Genomic DNA, 16,940 nt, shown 5'->3' on the forward strand with positions numbered 1-16,940 from the left:
CCCTCAGCTGAGAATCAAACTCTCACCACTCAGTGATAGCTCTATCGGCGACCCGTGTACCAATAGACCCGAAGGTCGTTGGCTAATAAACAAGCTCAAATGGATTCAGCTTGCTCGATAAGGTTCAATGACGCTCACACATAAATACAATTGTGTAAGATTTATTATATATATGTATTTCATCTTCATAATAATCTCTCAAAAAAATTTAAAAATTTAAATTATAAATTTTGTTTCAGTCAACTCTATTTGCCCATATAGCATTTAGCCAAGTTAATAAACTTTAAGTGTTGATAAATAACTTTAATTAGTTCACTTCCTTACTTGGCCATCCTTAACAAATCTGGATATTAGAAAAGAAGCAATTATAAATTTCATGATAACATAATAATCGTACATACTGAATAATATCGTACATACTTTTCACTTAAAGAATCATTTCTTGAAAATTAATATACAAATACAATTTTAACAAAACACTAAACATAATTTTTATTTGAAGAGAAAAAGCTTGTGTGAGTGGAAGCTTAACAAAGATTTGCAACAAATTTGAATTGTATTAAACTGTTTTATTAACCAATATTTTTTTATAAAGATTTTGATGTAAGTTTTGTTCCTATTGATGACTCTTTTGAGGTGGTTCTTGCCTAAATTACTGACCTCACAAAGGTGAAGGAATTCAAAGGAAAGAACAAGGCGAACTTTAGCAGCAATAAGGATCCTATAGCTAGTAAGAGTTTAACATAAAATAGATGTTAAAAACATCAAGTTAATAACAATTTTGACAAATCTCAGCATTCTCTTCCAACATAACTATCTACTTGCCATACTAACCAACCTGATGCCTTCTTCATGGTGGAATAAGGACACGAGCTTCTTTGTATGGTTAACCAAGAAAAAGGTCGCCGGACTTTTCCATTGAATATAACTTTCTGAACCCTCCTCTTACTTTTTTCCGAGAATAATATACATCTTGAGAAGTTCTCCATAGCACGCGAAATTGAATTGCTTATTGACAAGGACCACAAGTCTAAATATCTAAGAAATCAAGAGAGTGGCTCTTCTAAAGGGCACAACTGAGACCTCTCAATAGGTTCTCACAACTGAACTAACAAGTTTTCTTAAGAAAGCCATTTCAGGGAATACCAGTGGCCTACGTAAGTGTACAAAAGATTTCTAGTTAAGGATTTCAAATAGGCAATGGGAGGCAAACAAAACATGGGCATGGTGTAGGGGTAGGGACTATATTTCCTTGGCTAGGACTTCCAACAGACTCCCATGTTTGGCCTAGCATGGGAAATGACATAGATAGCTAGCCTCGTGTTGTACTAACTTGGGTTATTTCAAATTAAACACCAAATTTTAGAAAAAAAAAATACTCAAAAAATTAAAAAAAAATTAAGAAGAATATCTAAAAACATAAATAACTGGATATAAAATTATTTGAATAGAAAACATAAACATTCTATTAAGATTTCATATTAAAAATTACGTAAATGAGTAGTAGTAGTTATTAACCATCAAGTATTAAGAAGCTAAGAATGAAATTTTAAAAACTTACTGCATAATTAACAATTATTTTAAGTAGGAAAGAAACCCAACAACTTTGTGATTTACATGAATAGAAAAGAAAATAAATTTTTAAAACTGCTTATATGATTCTTTCTTGGATTTCTGCAGATTCTGAATCTCATCAACAAGAAGCCTCTGAAGGTGTTCGAGAAGATAAAAGCGCTCCTTAAACTTTTTGCGCTCGGATCCGCGACTTCACCGAGCGATATGGCGTCCAACTCGACTCGAGAGTAATTGCTCACATTGCTCTACGAGGTGGCCTCTGTCTCTCGATGGTGACTCGCGACCTGATTTTTCCTGCCTTTTTCCTTTTCTTTTTTCTCTGCTCCTTATTTTCCTCATCTCTGGTGAGGATAACTGTTTACTTTTTTCTCTATTTGTTCTACTTGTTATTTTCTCACTTGTACTTTATTTTCCCAATTTCTTTCTTCATTAATAAATTCGTGGTTTATCCACTTTATTCACCCCATAAATAGCCACCAAAACATAAAAAAAAAAATTATTTTCAAAAAGTAACAATATACAAATTACTTGAATGGAAAAATATGACGATTTTATTAATATTTAACATGGAACGCTACACAAAGAAATATGTAATAACAACCAAAGCGGGGAAAAAATTATTAGTAAATTGATGCTTAAAAAAATTAAAAAACATTGTGATTTATTTGAATGTAGTAAAAATGCAAGTCTATCTCATAAATTTTTTGAAAATTTTCCAACCTTGAAATCTCCAATTCTTGAAAGCTTAAAGCTTTGAATTTGGAGATCTTGAATTTTGGAAAGTTGAATTTGGAAGCCTTAAATATTGAGCGTTTGATTTTTGAGTTTAGAAGTCTTGAATCCTCTTTGAAGACTTAGACTTTGAAGTGCTACCTTAAAAATAAGATCATTCTGTATCAATATATGAATTCTCATTTGTTGTGGCGCCCTCTCCATTATCACTATTGATGTTATGGCCTCGTTGGTCTTTTACTATTATGTATTGTATCTAGCCAATCCTTCAAATATATGCATATTTGTACTATTTACTCGGCACCTAGTGAAATATTTCTCGTGATAAACCATAATATTTTGTAATTACAATATTATATTCATGTTGAAATTTTTTTAATAAAATAAAATTAAAACATATTATTTGTTTTCGTCGTTCGGTAATCCTTGCACCTAGTGTGGATCCCCGTAGGACAGGGAGAGCATTCCCTAACTTAACCTCACAGCGCCAGGTGGGGAAGGGTTTCCCACCATTTCTCACATTGTGCCATGCCGCTTAGAGGGAAGGGGCTATTTCAAGGAATCCCCACCCCATTGGGGTCGGTTTCCTTTGGGAGCGGTGATTCCTTGTTGTACTTGCATCTTTATACTTTACTTTCTTCACTAAAATAAGACTTTGATGCTATTGTGGACATCAATAGACTTGGCATATCATGTGCCAGGTAGCTAACATAGGATAATTATGCAACTAGAGGCGGTTGAGGCTCCAACACCTGGGGGTAGCCATTTTTTTTTATTATCTTGTGAGGGACTATTGCTTTGCTTCTTTCTTTCACATCCTTTTGTTTTCCCCGAGACTATAGTAGAAGCAGAGGATTTTGTGGGTGGATTTTTATCATGTTGTGCCATTTCAGCTGTAGTATTTTTTTCCTTTGCTCCTGCCCTTGGTTTCTTGGTCCCTCTTCTACTTATGTCTAGGCTCCTCAAAGGAGTTTTTCTCAAAGGTTGTACTTCCTTAGACGCTTCACTAGTATTTGTGTCTACTTACAATGTTTGAAAAACAAAACACATTCACTAAACACTACATCAACTCCTAAAATAAAAACTTGCTAGCAATAGTCACCTGTGAACCATGATCATTTGATGCTAGTTTTTCCTCAGGAATAGTTTCTTCTTAAATTCTCTTTGGTTTTTTGGACCCTCTTCAATTTGGTTTTGTCTTCTCAATTGGGTTCCCTTGGGAGGTAATTCCACTTGGAGTGTTTGGGCAAGGTTTGTAACTACCTGCTATGTTTAAAAAAAAAAAAGAATAAAATCCAACAAACATGAAGAACAATGCCCTTGTTTGAACATTTGTTATATGTATATATATACATATATAAATTCCTTATTCACAATAAACAGGCCAATGCTCCAATATATGTATATATATATATACATATAAACTAACCTGTGACACAAGATTTTGTGAGAGTTAATTCTCATTTGTTGCGCCATTTCTTTCCTTTGCCCTTGTTTATTTACTCTTTCCATTATTTATTAGTTGCCCCCTCATTTGATCTTCTCTTGAAGTTATTACTTCATGAAGTATTTGAGCAAGTATTGTAATTAACTACAATGGTACATAAAAAAAAAAAAATTAAATGAGCTTGTTCCTGGTAATTAGTTGTGATAAATAATCAAGCTGAGAACAAAGCAAGATAAGAGTACACACTTGCTCACCATTTTATCTTTGAACAAACACATGAGATGTAAGAAGAATAAAATAAAATTACACAAATGCTCACATGTGCCTCATTTTTCATGTACTTTTAGCCATCTCCTCTATTTAATTCTGTCATCCCTACATCAGCATCACTTGTATGTGCTGCACTAGAGCATGTTTCATTAGGTTATATAGCTACATATATTAATTTAAAATAAAGCAAAATCACCTTACATGAATCATTCTACCAATGAAGTACTCACTTGAAACATTCACATGTTGTCGTGGTTCACATGATGGCTGTCTATCTGCTGTAGCGACATCATTTTCAGTGTGATCTTCAGGATTGATATGGAGACTTTGAATTGCCTCTTCATGGTTATGCCCACCTGAAGTTTCTTTATGCCGCTAACAATCATGCAAGTATAAGATGTGAAACTTGTGTTATACATATATGTTAAGCTAAACAAGCACACAGTACAGCACTGACCTGAACCTCATGATACCCCTAGTTGTAGCCTGCTACACCACATATGTTGCAAGTCATCTTTGCACCCTTCTCGCTTCTCAATGGTAAAGCCAATGTTTTCACCACCTTCATTCCTTCTAAATAGGTATTTCCTAAACATTCTCTTATTTACTCGCTCCGGCGGAATGATAGGCCCTTGGTTACTCCTAAGCCATGAATCTTTGTCATGGGTTGGGTTTAATATACTTCTATATGTTTCCTTAAAGGTCCTAACACTATAACAATTATCTAGGTAATATGAAGGCTTTTTTTTGTTATAATACAACACTAAAATTGCATGCCCACATAGAACTCCACTTAGCTACCATCTCCTACAGGAACAGGTGTAATGTTTCTTGTCAACCACAAACTACCCTTCAGGCCCAACAACCTGAAACTTGTCCATCTGAAAAATGTTTGTTATAAAACCAACTTAGTTGTTTGAACTTCTCAATTTTTTTCATTATTCTAGGGTATGGGATGTTCTCACCTTCTGCATTGCATCTTTTCTTTTTTTGTTTTTTTTCCAATTCTCCTTATCAAGTGTGTTCTAATTATCTCATTCATAGTGGTTATACCTTTTATCCTATCTTCAAAGATGTGATTATTAAAGCACTCACACAAAATATTTAATAGTATTTCACTTTTAAATTTACTTTGAAAATGTGACCCACTCCAGTCTTTGGGCTCAATATTTTTCATGTAGTCATAGGGCCCTATAGACATTTCCTTAAATAATCTACATCTCCTTCTCAAATGCATGAAGGTGAGTGGGTTTAGCACAAGCCCATATATGGTCTTTTAGTGCTTTTCCCTTAAATGTCTTACCTAAATTTGTCTGAATGTGTCTAACACAATACCTATGTTCACTAAGAGGAAATAGCTTTGAAATTATAGTCATTAATCCCTAATTAATTTTTTTGTTGGCCACATTACCATCCATAACCAATTAAAGGAAATGGTAGAAAAACAAATACCATAAATCAAGTAAAGAAGGCAGCTATAAATCAATTTATTTAAACAATGCATAGTTCAATTTGCCATACTTTTTGTTTGTCAGTCATGAAAGTCCATTGCTTGTTGTCAATGATCCTAAAATCCTCAGCTAGCATCTATTCAAAAATTGGAACATTAAAACAAAAAATCAATACACATTAGCATGATAAATACTAAATTAAAAAAGGTTTAGTTGATGGTTGTCTACCTGCAAGATCTCTTTCCAATTTTCTTTGTTCTCTTTACTCACCATAGCCCAAGCAATGGGATAGATGCAATCATTTTCATCTATCCTAACAGCATTTTCTAGCTTCCCTTCATACAAACCCTCCACAAGCAACCATCAAGAGAAATTAAATGCCTACAACCTGCCAAAAATTCTGCTCTTAATGGATTTAGGTAGACGTAGAGGTATTTTTTGAAGACCCCTTCATCATTGCATCTGACAATAATGGTTGAATCAAGATGGGTCTACAAAAAATCTAGCCTATAATCATATAACCTTTTGATGTGGGACTCCTCATCCCCATTTATAAGCCTTTCTCCATTATAAAAAAGGAAAAAAAAGAGTAAGCTTTCATAATGAACTTAATTTGCCTAAGGGTAATGCACTTGGCCCTATAAGCATTCAGTATGCTGATATCTGTTAGATGTATATTGTACATATATGTATAGATGTATATGTACACTTGTCCAATTCTATATGTATACCCAAAGGGTCACACATGAATGTGGTTAAAGCATATGGACTTGTTCCACTCTCTCTATCCTTCTAACATGGTATCAGAAGTTAGGTTCCTCCGGCCACCACCACTGGCACTCTTTCTCCGGCCGCTGCGGCCGACCCTCTTACTTTATCTTTCTCTTGCCGTCAAGCCTCCCTCCTTCAGCCACTGAAGTCAGACAGCCTCCTCCCTCTTTATCCCTTTCTTTTAACTTAAAAAAACTGTTCATTGTACACGATTGTCTTTATTCTAAAAAGTGCATGACTATTCTCTACAGTAATAGGCTTTGTTCGCTACAGTTCTCTATATTTGATTGTGCGTTTTCCCCCACACAGTGATTATATAGTGTTGCCACAGTGCTTCTAGAATGATAGTGCATGACTATTCTCTATAGTTCTCCACAGTCGATGCGTGCATTGTCCCCCACACAGTGATTCTATAGAATTACTATAGTGATGCAACAGTGCTTAGTTAACAAAAAATAGATGCTTATGGACCAACCTTTGTTTGTGCTTAGGAAACTCGCCTCCGTACTTCCTTTACAAGGAGGCAGTGCTCTTGTTGCATCTCACTTTTCTTCTGTGCCTCCGATGTCCTCCCCTGCTTACCACTTGTCTCCTCCCCTTGTTTCCTCTCGGCCTCCTCTACTACTGAAGAGGACCTTGACTTGCTATTACTGTGGTATACTGGGTCACTTCAAGCGTGATTGCTAGAAGAAACAATGTGGCCTTCCACTCGTCACTCCCCTGGAGCTTCTTCATCGCCTCCACCTTTTCTTCCCATGCCTCTATCTCCCCAGACACACTCTGTACAGGCTTCTCTTGCTCCTTTATCCCCCGCATATTAGCACCTGTTAGCGATGTTCCGGCAGTTCCAGTAGTCCCATCTGGCGGACTGCTCCCCCTCTATTGGTGATGTGCGTTCCACTCAGGTTGCTCAATCTGCTTCAGGTAGTTTCCGTCCTCTCTGGCTTCTTGATTCTAGTGCTTTTCTCCACATGACCCCTAATGCAACTCATCTTCACCATTCCGATTCACCATCTCATGTCACCCGTGTTTGTACTGCTGATGGCACACTTCTTCCTGTGTCTGCTACTGGTTATCTCTCTTCTAGTGCTTTCTTAGTTCCTTCAATCTCTCATGTTCCTCATTTATCTATGAGTCTTATATCTATTAGCCAGCTCACTGATTATGATTGTCATGTTATCTTTGATTGTACCTCATGTCATGTGCAGGATCGTAGTAAGGTGGTGATTGGAGTTAGCCGTCGTCATAATGGAGTTTATGCATTGGATTCCCTTCGACTTCCATCTTCAATTGGAGCTGTTCATCACTGTTATACTACTTTTTAGTCTCATCATAAGTGGCATCATCGTCTTGGACACTTATGTCCTTCTCGTATGTCATCCATTGTTTGTCATGGTGTTTTAGGCGCTGTCTCTTCTTTTGATGTTGTCTGTTTTGGCTGTAAGCTCGGTAATAACCTTCAACGTCCTTATCCTTTGAGTATGTCTCATACTACAACTCCTTTTGAGCTTATTCACTCTAATGTTTGGGTTCCTGCTCCCTTTGTCTCTAAAAGTAGTCATAGCTATTATGTTCTTTTTTATAGATGACTACATTCGCTTCACTTGGCTTTATCTTATGCCTTATCGTAACCAGTTATTGTCTACCTATTGCTCATTTTCCACTATAATACACACCCAATTCTCTACATCTATCAAGACCTTTCTGTCTGACTCTGATGATGAGTACACCTTTTTGTCTTTTGAGGGCACCTTGCTTCTGTTATCCTTTCCTGGGGCTTATACTCAGAACGGGATCACTGAACGCAAGCATCGTTATATCTTAGAGATTACCCATATTCTTCTTCTTTGCGGTTTTCTTCCCCTTATTTCTAGGCTAAATTTGTTAGCACTGTTGTTTATCTCATTAACCTACAAGCCTCCTCTCACCTAAGTGGTCGTAGTCCAAGTGAGTGTCTCCATAGGACACCTCCCTACTATGATCATCTTTGTGTTTTTGGTTATTGCTGCTTTGTTTTGCTCTCAACTAGGGAGAGAACAACGCTAACAACCCAGTCTATTTCTTGGGATTTTCTAGGATATATAGCCTTGAGCATAAAGATTATCATTGTTATGATCCCATCACTCATAGTATTCGCATCTTCCATGATGTCACGTTTTATACTTCTTCTTCCGTTGAGTCCTCATTTTCCTTAGTCCCTTGGTCCCTTGGTCCCTTTATCCTTCCTCTTCCCTACCCTTTTGGCTGAGAATGCTTCCCCTATGTCATCATATCATTCATCATTCGACCCTCCTTCAGAGCTTCTTTCTCGCTCCTCTCTTGACCCCTCCCCTCTTTTATCTGTTGAGTCTCCTGCAGTGTCTTCCCATCTTTCCTTGCTTCCTTTTGCTCACCCACCTGCTCATTTCACATACTACCATCGGAATCCTGCAGAGTCTCCATCTCGGCCAGACAACTCTGACGCCTCTCCTAGTACTGATCCAACTCCTAGGTTCCCTCTCACACTTATTCTTTTACATGATCGCTCCACATTACATCCCCCTGTCTGTTACACTTTTCCTAGCACCAGCGTTTCAGATGTCTTAAAGCAAGATACCTACAAGAAAGCAGTTCAGTCACCTAAGTGGTGGATTGCCATGGTAGAGGAGCTTAATGCCTTGACTAGGACTCACACGTGGGATCTTGTTCCCCATCCTTCTCTTGATGTTCCCTTCACCTTTCACTAAATCTACTGGGTGAAGACCCATTATGATGGGTCTCTCGAGAGCTATAAAGTGTGTTTGGTTGCTAATGGCTTTTAGTAGGAGTATGGCCGCGACTATGAGGAGACTTTTGCCCCATTGTTGGGTTCTTCATTAGCTTGATGTAAAGAACACGTTTCTTCATGGGGACTTAAAGGAGGTGGTTTACATGACTTCTCTCGCCGGCCTTCGAGTGCCTCTGGGGTCTATTTATTATCTTCACCGCGCTCTTTATAGGCTCAAATAGGCTCCACTGGCCTAGTTTAAACCGTTCAGCTTAGTGGTTAAGGCTGTTGTTTTCACTTCGAGCATACATGATCCAGTAGTCTTCATTCACTCTTTCTCTCGTGGTCAGACCATTCTTCTTCTATATGTGTATGATATGATCCTTACTAGAGATGACTCTGCTCACATTACCTTTGTGAAGCAGAAGTTATGTGAATCTTTCTTGATGACTGATCTAGGTATACTTCATTACTTCCTGGGTATCGAGATCACTTCTCATCTTGATGGTTACCATCTCTCTCAATAGTGTTATACTCATGACCTACTTGCTCGCTCTAATTTGACTGATACCCATACTACTGCTACACCGATGGAGTTACATTTACAGCTTCGTGCTTCTTATCGGATTTCCTTATTTGATCATTCTCGATCGCTATCGACATCTAGTTGCAGTTTGGTCTACTTGGTCATCACCTGTCCTGACATACCGCATGCAGTTCACATTCTGAATTAGTTCGTTGCGGCACCCACTTCTATTCATTATGTTCATCTTATTTGGGTATTGCGATATCTTCATGGCACTATATCTCATGGTCTATTCTACCCACGCCAGTCCACTCTTCAGCTGTAGGCCTATTCTGATGCTACTTGGGCTAGGTCTCCTGATGATCGGGTCTCTATCACTGGTTACTATATTTTTCTTGGATCTTCTCTTGTTGTTTGGAAGACCAAGAAACAACCTACCATTGCCAAGTCTAGTGCTAAGACTAAGGTTCGTGCATTGGCTTCTACTGTCCAGGAGGTGATCTGGCTGCATTCGATTCTACAAGATTTTGGTGTACCGATTACCTCTCCTACTCCTATTCATTGTGACAGTAATGGGGTCTTTCAGATTGTTACAGATTCTACCAAGCATGAGTTGACCAAACATATTGGTGTAGATGCACTCTTCACCCGATGCCATGTACATGCCCAAACTGTGTTACTTCATTATTTTCCTACAAAGGTCCAAGTGGTTGATTTCTTTACCAAGGCACAGACACGTGATCAACATCTATTCGTGTTATCCAAACTCAAGATGCACAATCCACATTGAGTTTGAGGGGTGGGGTGTTAGATATATTGTTGTATTGTACATGTATGTATAGACATATATGTATAATTGTCCAATTCTATATGTAGACCCAAAGGGTCACACTTGAATGTGGTGTGGTTCAAGCATATGGACTTGTTCCACACACACACACTTGAAGTTGAGGGTTTGATTTCCCAAAATTTGCAAGACTATCAGCAAAGGAGTTAAGATCTTTGGAGATGGTGTGGATGCTAGTATTAGGAAACAGTACTAGGTTTCTCCTCATGCAGTGGAATTCAGTAGTGATATGCCAAGCAATACTGGCATTGTAATGTTTCAGAAGTTGAGCCACCCCAGGGCAGTCACAGAACACCAAATTCGGCATCCAACCATTTTCATTGCATGTATGAAAGGCAAAGTTGATTGCAGCGATCTCAGCTTGCACGGGAGAGGAAGAAGTTGTGCCCCATGAACCTGTAGCTAGAATGCGCATGGAGTTAGTAAGGATTAAGAAACCTAAACCTGCGACCGAAGTGTCAGCCGACCAAGATGCATCAGTAAATATAACAATTGAGCCAGAATTAGAGCTGAGGAGAGCATACTCCCTGATAGAGTTTCATTTGAGATCAGAACAGAGTGACCAAGCTCGGGGAAGAATCACACAGGTATTGAGAGGTTCATTCCTAAATTCAAGGTTGCAGCGTTGCTTCCATATAAGCCAGGTGAAAGTAGCAATAAGGGCTTTGGACCAAGGATCCCTGATAAATAAAAGCCAAGCACCAGTGCTGAGAGAATCAATAAGATGTGAAGATAAATTAATCTTAGCAAAAAGGTCATGCCGACAATGCAGAATTTTTTAGCAAGACCAGAATAGGTGAGCAGTAGTTTCTGGCTCCAACCCACAAAGGGGGCAGGGGTTATTTGGTCCAATGTTCAAATTATAAAGATAGGAATAAGTGGGGAGTTTTCCATGAGCAAGCTTCCAGATATGAACTTTGATGCGCGGGATGACAGGAAGTCTCCAGATTTCACACCAACCAATCCAGGGATCAGTAGAACAAGGGTTTCTGTTCAGGTTATTGTAAACCGTGGAGGCAACAGAAACGTTACAGGATAACTGATTCCATTTCCAAACCAGAGTGCCATCATTATTAAAATTAGTGTCATTTATGCAGTTTATATCAAAAGAGTTTCCAAATAGATCATTGACAATAGCAGAGCAGAAACCATTAGAAGAAATCAGGTATGAAAATTTGAGCTCATCAAGATCCATGGAAGTATTAAGGAAAGTAGGCTTGCGAGAGATAGGAAGATCAAAAATACAAGCATCCTTCCAAATATCCACAAGATCAGGGTCGCAGGAAAAGAGTTTAAAATTTGAACGGACCACATTAGTCGTATTACAAATGGATTTATAAAACCAGGAGGAGTCAGGGAAAAAATCAGGATCCCAGAGACACCAACCTCTATATTTGTTTTTGAAAATGTGGACCCAAATTTTATCCTCAGAGTTAAGAATAGCTAAGAGGTTTTTCGTCATGAGAGAGTGATTCACAAGTCTAAGATTATGAATGCCGAGGCCCCCATTAGATTTGCAAAGTGTAGTAATTGACCAGCCAATCGAGTGAAAATCCTGATTATTGCTGCTCCTACCCCAGAGGAAGCACCGAGCAAGCTTAGAGATACAGTCCAGAATAGAGATAGGAAGATTCATTACCGACAAAATGTAATTTGGAATGGCAAAGACAGTACTGTTGAGAAGGGTAATTTTGCCAGCCATAGAGAGGGAAGAATGATTCCAAGAATGGATAACTCTCTGAACTTTATTAGGAATGAATTTGAGCTGGTTAACAGTTAATCTTTTAGGGGAAATAGGGATACCAAGATAAGTAAAGGGGAAGATACCCAATTTAATGCCAAGGATTTTTGATATAGCATTTGCCAAGAACGGACATACAAGGCTGATTTCGACAAATTTTGTTTTTGCCCAGTAAGGTTTTGATAAACATTCAAGCACAAGAGGCAATTTCTGGCGTTTCTCCTGGTAGCCTTAGTGATGAGGATTAGATCGTCAGCAAACAACAGATGATTGAAATTTTTTGAAAGATTTTGATTAAAGCCGTGGATCATGTCGAGTTGAAGGGCTCTGTTCAGAATAGCAGAAAGATTCTGAGACACAAGGATGAAGAGAAGGGGAGAGATGGGATCCCCTTGGCGAACGCCTCTACTACTCAAGATCCAGGAAGTAGGATGGCCATTAACGAGGAAAGAAAAAGAAGCAGAGTTGAGATAGGAACTAATCCAAGTAATCCAGTTTTCCGGAAAGAGCATCCTCTGAAGGGTAGCAATAATGGCAGGCCACTCAACATTATCAAATGCCTTTTCAATGTCAATTTTGCATATCATCCTAGGGGGGACATCTTTCTCAGTTTCTAAGCTATGGGCAATCTCCTGGGCTGCAATAATTACTTGAGTGTTCCAATGAATAAGAGAGGGATGTGAGGCCTTTCTGGCACATATTGTAGACACCATGATAGAAAGGACTTGATTAGAGGATATACTTGTAGTGAAAGAGTTTCCAGAGGTGTTCCTAGATGATTTTCATGGATTAACACCACATAGTGAAGTAGATTTCGCTATAGAGACAACACCTGGATATGCTTCTATTTCTGTTGTATCTTATAGGATGGCACCGGTAAAGTTACAAGAATTGAAAGCAGTTAGAGAAGTTGTTAGAAAAAGGGTTTATCAAACTAAGTACTTCCCCATGGAGTGCACCAGTGATGTTTGTGAAGACGAAAGATGGACGTACGAGATTATGTATTAACTTCAAGTAGTTGAATAGGGTAACTATCAAGAACAAATACCCGTTGCCTGGGATTGATAATATGTTAGACTAGTTGTGATGAGCACGTATTTTTCAAAATTTGACTTTAGATCAGGTTTTTGGCAGTTGAGAGTGGTAGACTGTAACATTTTAAAGACGACATTACGAACAAGATACTGTCACTATGAATTTTTAGTTATGCCTTTTGAGTTAACTAATGTACCTGCCGCATTCATGGCCTTGATGAATAAAATATTTGGGTAGTGCCTAGACCAATTTGTAGTGGTCTTCATCAATAACATCTAGGGCTAAGCAAAACTTGGTACCCAATCTGGTTTTTAAAACTAGATCGGGTACCTGGTTTTTCGGATCGACAAACACTCGATCCATAACCAACACCATTTAAATCAGATACCAAAAATCAGGTATTTGGTTTAAACAAGATCGGATATCGGATATCCAAATCTAAATTTAAGTTTTATCAAAAAACACTATATAAAAAACTTATAATTAAAAAATCTTATATTATTCTCTTTCCAACCAAAAATAATAAAAACTTTTATCAATTATAAGCAATACAAACGGGAACCATCAAATATATCATCATCAATAACAAAGCTAGAAATGAGAGAGAAGACAGGGAAGATGAGGACTAGAAGAGAAAAATTAAAAGAAAAAAAAATATTCTAAAAGGATTGGATTAGGTAATTGGATAATTTCTTTTTCTTTTTACTTTTAGCCCCAATAAAATTTAAATTATATATATATATATATATAACTCTCAAATTGATTAGATTAGCAATTTGGATTTTTTTTTTATTTTTTATTTTTACTTTTAGCCCTTATAAAATTTAATTTATTAATGAATATATATTGCTATTAAAGGATTAGATTATGAATTTGGTTTTTTTACATTTAGCCCATGTAAAAATTTAATTTATTAATATATATATATATATATATATATATATATATATATATATATATATATAACAATATATTGAGAACCATATCGGATTCAGGCACCAAGGTTTTATTTTCTCCCAACCTGGATCTGCTCCGGTTTTCATTTTAAAAATTCGGATCAGATACCTGATCCCCTTTTTTGGATCTGGTACTCAGAAAATTTGGATCCAAAAATCGAATACCAGATCAGATCATTGGATCAGGGCTTTTTTGCTCACCCCATCCTAGTATATTCAAGAACCATAGCGGAGCATAAGTCACATTTGACGATTGTTTTGCAGACCTTAAGAGAGCCCTGGCGATATGATAAATTGTGTAAATGTGAATTTTGGATGGAGCATGTAGTGCTTTTAGGATATATGGTTTTAGGGGATGGGGTTAGGCCTGATCCTACGATGATGAAAGCTATGATGTTGAAGAGAGAGTTGATCTGGAAATTAACAACCAACTCAAGACATAAAGCAAGACTACAATGAAGCATGGGAAAAGTAACTGATTGGTCAGGCTTTATTTTGTCTGTCTTTAAGATTAGTTAACCAAGGTTTTGTTGTTTATGTTTGTTGTCTAAGTATGTCTGAATGATGCTGTCTAAACTCTTTAATTGCTTGTTAGTTTTGTACTCTGTTATGATGAGAAAATTTCAGTAGTAAGTGTTCTGCTTCTTCAAGTATAATTCTTATTAAGTTTGTTTAGATCCTATCAGTGGTATCAAAGAATAGTTAATAAGAAGAATATGGGGAGTTCATCATCAGCCAAGGATGCCAATGTTCCTTTCTTTGATGGAGAAAACTACAACTTGTGGAGCTTGATGATAAAGACCATGTTTAGATCCAAGGATCTATGGACACTTGTTGAGAAAGGTTTCAGTCAAGAAGGAGATGGAAATTGGATCAATGAAAGCATGAAGAAGGATGCTAAAGTCCTCTTATCTAGAGCTTGTATAAGATAGAGGGGCTTTGGCATCGCTGGCTTCATGCTTTCGTCGGTTCCGCCCATCTGCTTCTTGATTGAAACCTTCCCAACTGAGTGTCCATAGATCACCGGATCTAAACACGGTCTTCATCATCAAGCTCCATAAGACCAGCAGTTTTCACTCATACATAGAAAAGGAGACACATTGCCATCATCACTTCGCCTGTGGTTAGTAGCGCAAGAGCACAGCTTGGGAGATCATTAAAGAAATGCAGGTTTCAGCGAACCCAACTACTCTTACTATTAAACTACATGCTTTACATCATGAGTTCGACTCAGCCAGAATGAAACAAGGAGAGAAGATCCAAGATTTCATAAGTAGAATCTTGGATATGGTGTACTAGATCGGCTCATGAATGAAGATCTTCCACAGAAGACAGTGGTGGCCAAACTCCTCAGGAGTCTTACACCAAAGTTCTCTCAAGTAGTTCACTCTATTATTGAAGCTAAGGATGTAAGTACTCTCACTATTGAGGATCTGAGCAATTCCGTAAAAAAAGATGAGTCTATCATCAACTTAGCAGGTGAACATGAAGAAAAGAAGGCACTCTTTGTGAAGAATACTCATTTGGTGAATCCTCTCTCATGTGCGGTAGAGGATGAGCGACCTCCCCATTCGCAGGAAGAGAGGTGGCGGAAGAGGAGGTGTTGCTGAGTCAAAATACGCACGTACTCTCGGTCACACCATCGAAAGCTAACCGACAACACAAAGCGCGAATCGATACTGTGTGTGTATTGTAAGAGAGTTGGGCATGTTAAAAGCCCAATGTTGGTACATATTAAATAAAGAAGCTAATGTTGCAAAAGATGATGAGAGAGAAAGTTGAAGAAGTTGCATTCGCATGGAAACTAGTGCGTATCTAAAGTCGGGAAGGAATGTGGTTTATTGATAGTGATTGCTCTAACCACATGTTAGGTGTGAAGGAGCATTCCTTCAGCATTGAAGCAACACCAAATGAAAATCAACCGGTTAGGTGATGGAAGAAATCCTTTGAAGGTTGGAAGTCATTGGAAGGGTTACTCTTCGTTCAAGTAATGGGAAGATCACTACACTGAATAATGTTCAATTTGTGCCAAAATTAGCTCATAACCCTATCGAGCGCTTCGGACGATGCCTAATGGCATCAGGATATGATGTAGAATTCTCATGAGGAGAGTGTATCAAAGAAGCATGTTCCAAGGTGAAAGTTGCTGAGTACTTACGATGACTATCACGGACTTTTTCCACTTGAAGAGGTGATGATGTAAACCCTCAATAGAATGTAGCACGAAAGTATACTGGAATGTCTCGAGATCTCTGGCACAAGAGTAGGCATACGGACATATCTAATATGAAGAACTTAAAGCTTCCTGCTCGTAACAACAACTAGTAACTTGGGTTTGCCGGTCATTCGCACGTATAAGCTCACAGGAATCATGCGCTTTAGGAAAGCGGAACACCATGCCATCCTCGACCAAAAGCTCAACATGTCAAAGCTTCAAAGCCTCGAGAACTCGGCCCATGCTTGATTTAGTTGGACTCCGTAAACGTCGAGTCGGCTTGGAGATAATTTATATTTTCTCTTGATAGTCGATGATTGTTCAAAGATTCTCTTGCGTATTTCATACGGAGGAAAAATCGAAACTTTTCAACAATTTAAACAATTCAAGCTACTTGTGGAGAAACAATACTCTCTACCAATCAAGGTTCTTCGAAAGGATCACGAAGGAGAATTCACTTCTCGTGAATTTGAAAATTATTGCAAGCTAGCCGGAATACTTCATAAGTTGGCAGCTCCCCACACACCAGAACAAAACGGCATCGCTAAGTAAAAGAATAGGATAGTTACGGAGATGGCAAGAACTATGTTGAAAGAGAAGGGCTTGCCGTCGAAGTACTAGGTGGAAG

General features: G+C 37.9%; 1 protein-coding gene across 1 annotated transcript; it reads right to left on the bottom strand.

The window, feature by feature from the left end:
- Positions 1–10,426: 10,426 nt before the first annotated feature.
- LOC120253920 lies at positions 10,427–12,819 on the bottom strand. Its single transcript, XM_039262119.1, has 3 exons — positions 12,193–12,819; positions 11,154–12,103; positions 10,427–10,892 (listed from the first exon to the last, which is right to left on the bottom strand). Exons 1-3 carry the CDS (start codon positions 12,817–12,819, stop codon positions 10,427–10,429), a joined length of 2,043 nt encoding a protein of 680 aa, XP_039118053.1.
- Between the last annotated feature and the right edge of the window lie 4,121 nt (positions 12,820–16,940).

Source organism: Dioscorea cayenensis, unplaced genomic scaffold (assembly GCF_009730915.1).
Source record: "Dioscorea cayenensis subsp. rotundata cultivar TDr96_F1 unplaced genomic scaffold, TDr96_F1_v2_PseudoChromosome.rev07_lg8_w22 25.fasta BLBR01000243.1, whole genome shotgun sequence".
Lineage (NCBI taxonomy): Eukaryota > Viridiplantae > Streptophyta > Magnoliopsida > Dioscoreales > Dioscoreaceae > Dioscorea > Dioscorea cayenensis.

Coding starts and splice junctions, on each gene's coding strand:
- LOC120253920 (XM_039262119.1), bottom strand. CDS start 12,819: ATGGTGTCTACAATATGTGCCAGAAAGGCCTCACATCCCTCTCTTATT. Junction 12,104..12,192: donor AATCCTTGGCATTAAATTGG/GTATCTTCCCCT, acceptor AATAAAGTTCAG/AGAGTTATCCATTCTTGGAA. Junction 10,893..11,153: donor ACTACTGCTCACCTATTCTG/GTCTTGCTAAAA, acceptor AAACTCTATCAG/GGAGTATGCTCTCCTCAGCT.